The sequence below is a fragment of the Dipodomys merriami genome, unplaced genomic scaffold, assembly GCF_024711535.1.
Source record: "Dipodomys merriami isolate MVZ:Mamm:240054 unplaced genomic scaffold, mDipMer1.0.p SCAF_125, whole genome shotgun sequence".
NCBI classification, from domain to species: domain Eukaryota; kingdom Metazoa; phylum Chordata; class Mammalia; order Rodentia; family Heteromyidae; genus Dipodomys; species Dipodomys merriami.
The window spans coordinates 689,014-701,184 of NW_027202549.1; the positions used below are offsets into that span (position 1 = coordinate 689,014).

The window sequence follows — 12,171 nt, forward strand, 5'->3', positions numbered from 1 at the left end:
TGAATCTGTTAGTTGACAGAATAAGAGGAAGGAAAGGAGGAGGGGAGGGAGGAAGGAAGGAAGGAAGGAAGGAAGGAAGGAAGGAAGGAAGGAAAGAAGGAAGGACAAACTATACAGTAATTTGGAGTGAACTCCCGGGCACTGGTGGTAGATCATGCCTGTAATCCTCATTACTCAGAGGCTGAGAGGATGGAGGATTGCAGTTTGAGGCCAGCCTGGGCAGAAAAGTTTGCATGCCAGTGCAAGGTTAAAGCCCTGGTGTTGCCCCCCCCCCCAAAAAAAGTAAACTAATGATACAGAAATTATATATAGCCAGACCCTGGTGGCTCATGCGTGTCATCCTAGGTACTCAGGAGGCTGAGATCTGAGGTTTGTGGTTCAAAGCCAGCCTGAGAAGAAAAGTCCGTGAGACTCTTATCTCCAGTGAACCACCCAAAAGAAAGCTAGAAGTGGTGCTGTGGCTCAGGTGTAGAGCTCTCGCCTTGAGTAAAATAAGCTCAGAGACAGTGCCCAGTCCTGGAGTTCAAACCCCAGGAGCAGAAAAAAAAATGATATACAGGCTGGCAAAAAGACCCCTTATAGTTCCCTATGTGTGGGTGGGAGAAATGCTGATTGTCCAAATAAAAAAGAGAACAGATACTAGAGTCCTATGACTGCCAGAAGCAAAGAAGTTACGATAAATTAAAAATGAGAAGCCCCTCTCATTGCCATATTAATAACCAAGATGGTCTGAAATCTGCAATATGCATTTGGCGTTGGTCTGTGCAGTCCAGGCTGGTCTTGAAGCCAAGATCCTCCTGCCTCAGACTCCCAAGGGCAGGGATTACAGGGATGTACCACCATGCTTGGCAGAAGTTTCACTCCAGCTTGGAATGCTTTTCACAAGCAGAAACAGGTTTGATGTTCAATCTGTGTATTCGGTGTTTGGTTGATGGCATATAATTACAAGTCAATTTTTGTGTGTGTGTGTGTTTTTCTAGAAGCAGGCTTGCACCTGACCCGCCATGACATCACCCACAGAATTCACAGTGAGTACAAGCGGTGCCTGCAGTCACCTCAGAAAAACCTGCGCGCTCCCTCCGCAGCCTTCCCTACCCGGGGTCCCCAAGGAGGAGCTCCCCGCGGGGGAAGGGGGTGCGTTCTCCAGAGCCAGCCCCCTCGCCGCGTGGGTGAGAGCCCAAGGAGAGCGGGCGTTTGTCAGCCTGTGGGGAAATGAGGAAGACAGGAAAATCTGATTTTAGAACTTACTACTAGCTAAGAGTCTGAGGAGCTTTAGCTGGGATGGTCTTGGTCTTCCTGTCTCTTCTGAACCTTAGGCAAAAGAGCCCCAGAGAGACACGTTAATCTTGTGTATGTATGTGTTGGGGCTGGGGCTGGAATCCAGCACCTACTTCCCACTTGGCTAGCCTTCTACTGCTTAAGCCATAGCGTCACTTGCTGGCTTATTGGAGATAAGAGTCTCAAGGACTTTTTGTTGTTGTTCTTGGTCGTGGGGCTTGAACTTTGGGCTTGGGTGATGTCCCTGAGCTCTTCAGCTCAAGGCGAGTGCTCTACCACTTGAGCCACAGTGCCACTTCTGGCTTTTTCTGCTTATGTGGTGCTGAGGAATCGAACCCAGGACCCCCTGCATATAAGGCAAGCACTCTACCACTGAGCCACCTTCCCAGCCCCAACTATGTGGTCATTCCCAAAGCACATCAGGGTGTACATTTCTCTGGAAAATATCTGAGTCCAATAGTTACATAGAGAATCAACTTTTTTTTAGTATAAAGCCAAATGTATTTAAGCGTAAAGTTAATTGTAGTTATGTATATTATATAATTACATACAGCAAATGATATGCATAATAATTTATAGTTATGTTGTATATATTACACTTATATAAATATAATATAAATATAAATCTATTATATAATTATAAAATTAACTATGATTAATTTGAATCATACATGCCTTGGAGACCATCACATGGCCACAGTCATTCAGATTTTGATCAAAAGCAGGACACTGGTGGCTCACGCCTGCCATCCCAGCTGCTCAGGAGGCTGAGATCTGAGGATCGCGGTTCAAAGCCAGCCCGGGCAGGAAAGTCTGTGAGACTCTTCTCCAATTAATCACAGAAAAAGCCAGAAGTGGCGCTGTGGCTCAAGTGGTGGAGCGCCTAGGGTCCCCCCCCCAAAAAAAGAAAAGGGTTGTCTGCTTAGAGAGTTGGGTTTGGGCCGCTCCCACCCCTGGCGAGGACCTCTGACCCCAGCACCACCGGGCCGAGGCCCGACGGACAGACAGACAGACGGGAGGCGGGATCCGGGGCTGGCTGGGGTGCGGGCGCGGGGGGGGGGGGGCCTGGCCTGACGCCCGCCCCCCGCAGAGCCCGACCCCCCCTCTGCCCGGTGACGACGGCTACGACCCCACGCTGTCGGCGGACGACTACGCCGGCCTGGACCTGGCCGACTTCTTCTGCGACCAGAGCTGGGCGCGGCGCGCGGCGGGGCGCGTGCTGCCGCCGCTGTACGCGCTGGCCTTCGCGCTGGGCGCCGCGGGCCACGCGCTGGCGCTGCTGGCGCTGCGGGCCCGCGCGCGCGCCCGCCCGGCCGCGCGCACCGCCACCGACGTGCTGCTGGCCAACCTGGCGGCCGCCGACCTGCTGCTGCTGGCCACGCTGCCGCTGTGGGCGGCGGCGGCGGCGGCGGGGCGCTGGCCGCTGCCCGCCGCGCTCTGCCGCCTGGCGCGCGCCGCCTACGCGCTCAACCTGTACGGCTGCACGCTGCTGCTGGCCGGCGTCAGCGCGCAGCGCTACCTGGCCGTGGCGCGCGCCGCGCATGCGCGCGCCGGGCCCCGCGGCCGCCTGCGCCGCGGCCGCGCCGCCTGCGCCGCCGCCTGGCTGGCCGCCGCGCTGCTCTGCCTGCCCGAGCTGCTCTACAGCCGCGCCCGCGGCCCGCCCGGCCGCGCCGTGTGCACCGCCGTCTACCCCGGCGACGACGCGCCGGGCCTCAAGTCGGCCGTGCTGACCCTCAAGGTCCTGCTGGGCTTCGTCCTCCCCACGGCCGTCGTGGCGGCCTGCTACGCCCTGGTCATCCGCGCGCTGCTGCGCGCCCGGCGCGGCCGCCGGCGCCGCGCCCTCAAGCTGGCGGCGGCCGTGCTCACGGCCTTCGTCCTGTCCCGGCTGCCCTACAGCGGCCTGCTGCTGCTGCAGGCGGCCGGCGCCGCCGCGCACGCGCACGCCGCGCACGCCGCGCCCGACGCCCCGGCCGCGCCCGCGCACGCCGCGCTGCTGCCCGGCTGCGCCGCGGCCGCGCGCCTGGAGCTGGCGCTGCAGCTGGCGCAGGCGGCCGCGCTGCTGCACAGCGGCCTCAACCCGCTGCTCTACGTGTTCGCCGGCCAGCGCTTCCGCCGCGACCTGGCCGCCGCGCTGCGGCGCTGCGGCTGCGCCCGCCCGGCCCGCCCGGCCCGCGGCGCCAGGCTGTCCTCCACGCTGCTGGAGACCACCTCCGGGGCCCGGACCCTCGCCCCCGGCCTGCCCGAGGCCCCGGGTTCGAGTCCTCGGTCCCACAGACACAGCGACAGCCCGAAGTGGTGCCCAGGCCCCGAGTTCAAACCCCGGGACTGGGGGAAAAGACTCAGGAGGTCGTCCGCGAGGCGCTGTTAGGTTGAGCCGCGGTCAGCGCCACCGCCGGCCCCGCGCCGGAGGCTGGGGGCCGAGGATCGCGGTTCGAGGCCAGCCCGGGTGGAGACGTGCGCAGGACTCGGACCTCCCGTGAAGCACCGGGAAAGCTGAGCGCCGGGACCGGCCCACGCCATCCTCCAGCCGCCCCCCCCCCCCCCCCCCCCCCCGGTGAGGCCGGGGCTGGCACCGGTCTCTGATGACGCTCCGTGCTCACCGCCCGGGCCGCCGGGATTCCAGGCGCCCGCGCCAGGCCGCGCCGCGCTCTGAACCTCCGGCCTCTTCTGGACCACCCAGGGGCAGAAGCAGCCGCCAGGCCGGGAACAGCCGAGCCCCGCGCCTCCGCCTCTGCCCCCAACGAGGGGACGGGACCGGGCAGGAGAGCCCAGAAAGGACACAGCGCAGTGCCTTTTTTTGGGGGGGGGGGGTCCGGTCGTGGGGCCTGAACTCTGGGCCTGGGCGCTGTCCCTCAGCTCTTCAGCTCAAGGCTAGCGCTCTACCACTTGAGCCACAGCACCACTTCTGGCTTTTTTCTTTTTGCTTATGTGGTGCTGAGGAATCGAACCCAGGGCCTCATGCATGCAAGGCAAGTGCTCTACCACTGAGCCACCTCCCCAGCCTCAGTGCCTTCTTTTGTACTTGTCTTTCCTCAAACTGTGGTGCAAACTGACCACACGGGAATCATAGTGGAAAACGCTCGTGGCTGCGCCCGGCTGGGTGGTGAAGAGCCCGCAGTCACAGAGCAGACAGACAACCAGCCGCGGAGAGAGCAGGCGTGAATCGGGAAGTCAAGATGCGATGCACGCACACACCTGCGCGACCGCGGCCAGGCCCTTCCCCCCGCAGCCTCCCCCCCATCTCCCCCCATAGCCCCCCTTCCCACCCTGAACTCTGGGCCTGGGCGCTGTCCCTCAGCTCTTCAGCGCAAGGCCAGCGCTCTACCACTTGAGCCAGAGCTCCACTTCCGGGTTTCTGGTGGTTCCTGGGAAATCGGTCTCACAGACTTTCCTGCCCAGACTGGTCTGGAACCGCGATCCTCAGATCTCAGCCTCCTGAGTAGCTAGGCTGACAGGCCTGAGCCACGGGTGCCTGGCCTAGATGTTCTCTTCTGCCCCGGGGTGGGTGTCGTGGCCAGCACCGGGGGCTTTGGCTGTGACCAGGGTGGTGAAGCGGAGTCTCATGCTACTTGGCAGGCCTTTACAGTCCCATAGCATTTAGATGGTTTTCCTCCACTGGTTTGGGGAGCACAGACATTTCACCAAGGGTGACTGTGCGTCACGCCATTCCTCACATCTGCCTGGCTATCTTCATCATGAGATCTGGTATCCGGTTGGTTACATTCATGTCTAGGCCAAAGTGAGCCACACCTCCAACCTGGTGGTTTTTTTCCAGCTAAGCATCACTGGGCTGGCGTTCTTGGTCTTGGTCTTGGTTCTGGCTGCTGGCTTGTGTTGGTTGGCATGCAGGCCTCATCCAAGGCTGGTGCTCTGCCCCTTGAGCCATGCCTTCCTTTTCTGGCTCTTTGCTGGTTAATGGGAGACTTTGTCTGCCTGGGCTAGCTTGGAACCACCATGGCTACTCAGTCCCCACCAAAGTGGTCTGACCCGAGCTGCTCGCGTGTAGCGCTTAGCTACGCGATCTCGCAGGCTCCCAGTGATGTGAGAGGCGCTGCGGCCTCCGAGTGGGCGGCTGGGGTGCGACAGGGTCAAAGGCCGGGCTCATCCCAAGTTGGTGCACGAGGGGAAACTTTCAACCGCAACACATGTGCGCATCCTTCATCTCTGTGACCGCTCCCCGGGTGTGGGGGTGCTGTTTCTGAGCTGTTGCGCTCAGGGCCAGTGCGCACCACTGTGCGGCCACAGCCCCACGTGGGAGACTCACACGGCCTTTCCCGCTGGGGACGGGCGCCCCGCCCCTGGGTTTGGTGGCATGGTGGGGGAGCCGCCCCTTCCCGTCCGACCCCGCCCCTCCCCGCCAGGCCCCGCCTCCGCGTAGTCGTAGTGCTCGTGTTTATTGAAACCCTGAGGTCAGACATCGTCCCGCCGGCCGGGCCGTGTGCGGGTTCTTTGGCAGGGGGCCGGCCTCCGAGGCCGGGGGGGGGGGGGGGGGGGGTAAAGTGCGTTCTAGTGGCGGCGGGGCCGTAGTGTGAGGGACAAAGTGCCTCGGCGCATGCGCGCACGTGTGTGTGTGTGGGGGGCGGGGAATGGATCCCGCGGGGCCCTCCCTCCGCATTTCTCCCGCGTGGCCCGCGAGCCGCTGGGCGGCCTAGGGCCCGTCGCTGCCGTCGTAGATGACGGGCCGCTCCACCGTCAGGCGGTAGAACACCTTTTTGGAGACGAACCTGCGGAGGCGAAGGGGACGCGGCGTCGGCCGGGGCCGGCGGGGAGGGGGAGCCCCGGGGCCCCGCACCCCCCCCCCCCCCGCGCCCCGGGGCCGCGCGCACCTGGAGAAGGTGTTGTCGAAGATGAGCATGTAGAGGCCGCGCGTGCGCGCCTTGAGCTGCCCGCGGATGTTCTCGCGGTGCGAGTTGCAGCGCGTGGTGGGGATGAGCACCTGCGGGAGGGGGGGGGAGGTGACGCGGGGACCCACGCGGGGGGAGAGGGAGGGGACCCCCGCCCCCCCCCCCGCGCGCACCTTGCACTGGTCGAGCGGCGTGTCCTCGGCCTGGCGGAAGACCACGCTGAAGGAGATGCTCTTGGGGTCGGAGGAGAAGACCCAGCCGATGGTGAGGCCGGGCTCGGGCACGCGGATGAGCAGCAGGCTGTAGCAGCTCGAGCGCACGAACAGCTCGCGCCGCGCCTCGCCGAAGCGCGCGATCTCCTCCACCGTCAGCGCCAGCCGCAGCCTGGGCGGGGCCGTGCGGGGGGGGGGGGGCCGTCACCACCCCCACACACACACCCCCCCCCATCCCCCCGGCAGAGCCGGCCAGCCCAGACAAGCGTAGACTCAGCTCCCCACAACTGTCAAAAAAGCCCGAGGCGGCGCGCACGGCTCAAGGGTGGAGCACCAGCCTGGCGCGTAAAGCCAGGGACAGCATCGAGGTCCCGAGTTCAAGGCCCGGCCTGGCGCGCGCGCACAGGCCCCCCGCCCCCCCACGGCACCTACATGAGCTCCCCGGACTTGAGCAAGCAGATCTCGGCGTCCTGGCCCCCGGGCTCGTCCTTGCTGTCGTCGGGCGTCAGCAAACTGGACGGGAGGTCTCTGCAGGAGCGGGCGCGGGCGCGGGCGTCAGGCCTGGCGCGGGGAGGGGCCTGCGTGCCCCCCCCCCCGGCAGCAGCCCAGCGGGACCTCCATCGACAGCCCGACTTGACTGTTGCCGTGCGTGTGTCCCACCACACCTGACGCCCCCCCCCCCCCAGTGTCACTGCACCCCTGGACTTCACAGATGGAGACCCGGGACCTCTCCAGCTGTCTTTGCAAGGTGGGCCCAATCCCGTTAGCCCGCACAGACAGCTGCCAGTGGCGCTGCGGCCTACGCAGTAGCGTGCTTGCCTGGAGTGCAAGAGCCACGGCCCCGGGTTCCCGCCCTGCTGCGCGCGGGCTGCCCGGCGCGTCTCAGCGGATGCTTCACGCTCGAATAGGGGCTGCACCCTGCGGCTCACGCGGCGGGGAGCTGGGGCGCCCGAGTGGTAGCCCTGGGCTCATGCCTAGCCAAGAGCACGAGGACCCGAGTTCAAACCCCGGCCCTGAAGTGAGAGCTTCCTTTGCACTGCATCTGCACACTGTGTGTCACGTGAGACCGAGTGGCCACAGCTGTTACAAGACTACACGCCCCTGAGGTGCTGGCTAGAGCTTAACACGGCGCATGCGTGTGCAACGGGAGCCGGGCAGGGAGTGCATGCATGTGGCCACCAGGTGGCGCCCTGAGGACGCCATCGAGGTCGCGACCCCCTCCGAGCCTGGCGCGCGCGTGCGCCCTGCACTCCAGGGTGACAGGTGTCTGGTGCCAGCCCTCAGTTCTTTCCTTCTGCTCGTGGAGAGCCGGGATTACAGGGGGGCTTTGCAATGCCCGCGTCTACCTGGCTGTTTCATGACCTGCTGCCGTTCTCGGGGGGGGGGGGGAAGGGGGAGCCGCCTCTACCTCGCCCCCCCCCCCGTCCCGTCCACGGGCGGCCTCCCAAGCGGTAGGGGTCGCCCTGTTCGCGAGCCCCGGAACACGCCCACCCGGGAGAAGGTTCTAGAAGCCAGTGAGGATCTGAAGGCTGGCCTGAGAAACGCACCCACCGGGATGCAGGTTTTCTCTTTGCTTCCCACGTCCTATTTTATCAGTAAACTTTGCCTCAGCACGATCTGTCCCCTCCCGGCCATTTTTCCTTTGGTTATAGCGATGGTTAGCGGCGGAGCCGCGCCTTGAGCACAGACGCACCGCCCCCGAGCTCCAGCCCCGGCGGGGGGTAGCTGAGACCACGTGATGAGTTCTGGGGTCTTGACAGGGCCGTGCTCCGACGGCGCATAAGCCTGCAGTTCACCCTCACGCCAGCATGGGGCGCCACTGAGCGACCACGCCTGCCCGGCCGGGCTGCTGCACCCGGGGCTCCTCCTCCATCCGCCCCCCCCCCAGCCGGCCCGGCCCCGGCGGCGCACGCGCACGCGCCAGCCTCGCTCCTCGGGAGGCTGAGATCGGAGGCTCGGGATCCGAGGCCCATGCAGAGCTCATGTCCGCGTCAACCGCCGCGAAGCTGGAAGCGGGGCCTCCCCGGCGCCCTGGGCGGGGCCTGCGGGATGGGGGAGGAGGGCACCTGCCCAGGACGCTTAAACGTTCGGAGGAAACCCCAACCACAACAGAGAAGGGAGCCCGCCTGCCTCCGCGCGGACGCCCGGTGCAGGTGAGTCTGCCCCCGGGCCCCGAGCCGGCACCAATGCCGTGTGGCCGCGCGTGCACAGGAAGCCCGGGGAGCTCAGCTGAGACCGGGAAGGGGGGAGGCCAGGCTCTGGCTGGACTTGTTAACCCTAGCCATGCCTTGCTTTTGCATTTTATACAATCCTTCTGTTGCTCTTTTTCTTTTGTCTGTCGTGGGTGTTGAACTCTGGGCTGGGCGCTGTCCCTCAGCTCTTCAGCTCAAGGTGAGCGCTCTGCAATTTGAGCCACAGCGCCACTTCTGGTTTTCTGGTGGTTTCTTGGAAAGTCTCATGGACTTTCCTGCCTGGACTGGCTTTGAACTGTGATCCTCAGCCCTCAGCCTCCTGAGTAGCTAGGATGACAGACATGAGCCACTGGTGCCTGGCTTTTTGAACCATGGAAAACATAAGAAAATAGAGAGGAATGGGGCTGGGAAGGTGGCTCAGCGGTAGAGCGCTTGCCTTGCATGCCTGAGGCCCTGGGTTCCATTCCTCAGCACCACATACACAGAAAAAAAATTATGTATCTATATAGGGGGAGGGGGGAGGGGGGAGGGGGGAGGGGGGAGGGGGGAGGGGGGAGGGGGGAGGGGAAGTAATTCCACCAGCCACAGGCCAGCAGCTCCAGCTGCTTTTGCTCAGCCACAGCTCCACTTTTGACCTTTTTGATTATGATGAGTGGATCTGAGTCTCAGACTTTACTAGGGTGACAGGCCGTGGGGCTTGAACTCTGGGCCTGGGCGCTGTCCCTCAGCTCTTCAGCTCAAGGCTAGCGCTCTACCACTTGAGCCACAGCACCACTTCTGGCTTTTTTCTTTTTGCTTATGTGGTGCTGAGGAATCGAACCCAGGGCCTCAGGCATGCAAGGCAAGCGCTCTACCACTGAGCCACCTTCCCAGCCCAGAGGGCCTAATGTTTAAAACTCTAACCGCACAGACACGTTCAGCCCCAACCTCCCAACAATAATTCTTACACTGGATTTTTATATTGCTGCCCTCCTCTTATTTTTGTCAGTACTAGGACTTGAACTCGGGGCCTGGCATCCTCTTAACTGTTCTTACTCAACACTAGCATCCACCCCTGAGCTACAGCCCCACTCTGGCTTGGTGGTAGTTGGATTGGAGGTAAGCGTCGCGGGCTTTTTCTGCCTGGGCTGGCTCTGCACTGTGCGCCTCAGGCCTCAGCTCCAGAGAGCGGCCTGTGCGTGGTCAGTGCCTGTCCCGGGGAACCAGCACAGCAGCGCCGGGGGGCGGGGCAGCGGCTTTGGGGCGGGGCTGAAGCGCCGGGGGGCGGGGCAGCGGCTTTGGGCGGGGCTGAAGCGCCGGGGGGCGGGGCCGCGGCTTTGGGGGCGGGGCCGCGGCTTTGGGGGCGGGGCAGCAGCACCAGCAGGCGCAGCCCCGCAACTCGGAAGAAAAGCCAAGTTGCTTGCGCCGTGTTTTAGCGCCTTCCTGTGAACACAGCGCCAGCGGCTCTGACCTACTTCCTCAGCCCCGTTGGCAGCCCTATCGCGATCGCAGATCTAATGTGGTCGAGTCGCGGGGACTGTTTACGGGGCCTTCCACAGGGGCAAGGCGGCGCTTCCTTCCTGGGGAGTGGGGGGGGGGACAGGACTAACTTCAGAGACAGGCGTGCGGGAGTGAGTGGATTACAGCGCGGCGGGGCCCTGTCCCTGCCGGGTGTCAGCAAGAGCAGGGAGTGCGGGCGGGACGCGCACTCGGGTCACGGGCCCGGGCCCCGCTGGGGGCATCCGCCTGGGCGGGGCTCCTGAGAACCCGGGGCGTTCAGGGAAGGAGGCCAGGACTGGCACGGAGGCGGGTGCCCCGCGCGGTGGAGACCCCTGCTGCGCGCCCACCCGGCTGTTGGGGATTTTCTGGGGTCCCACGGTGTGTGTGGGGGGGGGGCGGTGAGGCCCTGGGAATGAGCACGGCGGTGACTGCGCCAGGACGGGGTGGCCGTCGCCCCGTCCACGGGCGGCCCCCCCACCCCCCCCCGCGGGGTCTTCTCCCGCAGGAGCGTGCGTGCGCGTGCGTGTCAGCATGATGGCCACCACCGAGGACGAGTACCAGGACCCCGGCTTGTTCGGGCCGCCGGACGGCGACGGCGGCGACAGGGAGGCCCACGAGCGCTTCGCGGCCTTCCGCAGGGCCTTCCTGCCGGCCGTGTACCTGGCCGTGTTCGCCTGCGGCCTGGTGGGCAACGCGCTGGCGCTGGCGGTGTACGCGCGCTCGCGGGCGTGGCGGAGCCTGGCCGACCTGCTGCTGGCCAACCTGCCGCTGGCCGACCTGCTGCTCGTGAGCACGCTGCCCTTCTGGGCCTACGCCGGCCTGCACGAGTGGGTCTTCGGCCAGGGCCTGTGCAAGGCGCTGCAGGGGCTCTCCGCCGCCAGCCTGTACGCGTCCATGCTCACGCTCACGGGCATCACCGTGGACCGCTGCGTGGTGGTGGCCTGGGCCACGCAGGCGTACGCGCGCGCGGCGCGCTGGGCGGCGTGGGGCGGCGGCGCGTGCGCGCTCGCCTGGGCCTGCGCGCTGCTGCTGGCGCTGCCGCACGTCCTCTACGGCCGCGCGCAGCGGCTCGACCGGCTGGTGTGCCACTACCACCACGAGCGCGTGGCCGCCGCCGCGCTGGCCGCGCAGGCCGCGCTCGGCTTCTTCCTGCCGCTGCTCGCCATGCTCGTGTGCTACCCGCTGCTCCTCCGCACCCTGTGCCGCGCGCGCCGCCCGGGCCGACACAAGTCCGTCCGCATCGTCGCCCTGGCCGTGGCGCTGTTCGTGCTCACGCAGACGCCCTACACCCTGGCCAGGCTCGTGCAGGCCGCGCACTGGGAGCTGGCGGCCACGCCCGGCTTCGGCGTCGGCCTGGTGGTGGCCGAGGCCCTGGCCTACCTGCGGGTGGGCCTCAACCCCGTGCTCTACGCCTTCGTGGGCCTCAAGTTCCGCAAGAACTTCCAGAAGCTTCTCAGGGATATGGGCTGCCGCCCTCCCTGGGGGGCGGCGACCCCGTGCAGGTCCTCCGAGGACAACTCCAAGACCGTCTCCGCCTCGCACCAGGCCGAGGCCACCAGCACCTTCCCGCTGTAGGCCCGGGCCACGCGCGGGGGCTTCACGGAAAAGGCCAATAAAACGCTCTGATGGGCGCGAGGCTTCTGACGTGGACGTACCCTGGCCTCTTCCTACCACCTGGGACTGCGGGGGGGGGGCGGGGGGGAGGGGAGCGGGGGAAGGGGGGGCGGGGGGGGCTGGGGGGGGCTGGGTCTTTTAGGGACTTTCCCTCCGTGCTCCCCAGATGCTGGCTGGGCTTTGATCTCATGCCCATTCACTGATTGTCCATGGGCCACAAAATACGCAGAGCTGGGCGGATTCCAGCAGTCCCCGAGGCGCTCGGAAAATGTGTACAAGATGGTTAAAAAAAAAAAAAAAAAATCCAAGCGGCATTTCTGGAGTGGACTCCGGTGGCTTTGCTCATCTCCCATAGCCAATGCGTTCCCCCACCCCGCATCGCACAGCATATAAACGTCATGACTACGAAAATAAAACCTGGAGGCCGTTTCCCTCAACTCTACGCGGACACTGACCGCTCGGCGGCGTGGTGTAGAGTATGAGCTCAGCCCGTGGCTCCCGCCTCTCATCCCAGCTCCTCAGGAGGCTGAGATCTGAGGATCACGGTTTGAA

At 64.6% G+C, this 12,171-nt stretch overlaps 2 protein-coding genes and 1 long non-coding RNA gene across 3 annotated transcripts in view; 2 read left to right on the forward strand and 1 right to left on the reverse strand.

Moving 5' to 3' along the window:
• Window positions 1-793: 793 nt before the first annotated feature.
• On the forward strand, window positions 794-2,484 carry LOC138823925 (uncharacterized). The gene is made up of 3 exons (XR_011370961.1): window positions 794-895; window positions 981-1,028; window positions 2,369-2,484. It is a non-coding gene; the product is annotated as an uncharacterized lncRNA (long non-coding RNA).
• Window positions 2,485-5,659: 3,175 nt separating this feature from the next.
• Fyco1 (FYVE and coiled-coil domain autophagy adaptor 1) overlaps window positions 5,660-12,171 on the reverse strand; it is a 35,330-nt gene continuing 28,818 nt past the window's right edge. Inside the window, exons 15-18 of the mRNA XM_070017537.1 lie at window positions 6,767-6,862; window positions 6,296-6,506; window positions 6,105-6,214; window positions 5,660-6,002 (exon numbers count right to left, since the gene is read on the reverse strand). Coding sequence (XP_069873638.1) covers window positions 5,927-6,002; window positions 6,105-6,214; window positions 6,296-6,506; window positions 6,767-6,862 — 493 coding nt within the window. The 3' untranslated portion in view covers window positions 5,660-5,926. The remainder of the gene's footprint in view (window positions 6,003-6,104; window positions 6,215-6,295; window positions 6,507-6,766; window positions 6,863-12,171) is intronic.
• Window positions 6,856-11,649, forward strand: Cxcr6 (C-X-C motif chemokine receptor 6). The gene is made up of 3 exons (XM_070017538.1): window positions 6,856-8,487; window positions 9,515-9,624; window positions 10,511-11,649. Exon 3 carries the CDS (start codon window positions 10,537-10,539, stop codon window positions 11,578-11,580), a length of 1,044 nt encoding a protein of 347 aa, XP_069873639.1. The 5' UTR covers window positions 6,856-8,487; window positions 9,515-9,624; window positions 10,511-10,536; the 3' UTR covers window positions 11,581-11,649.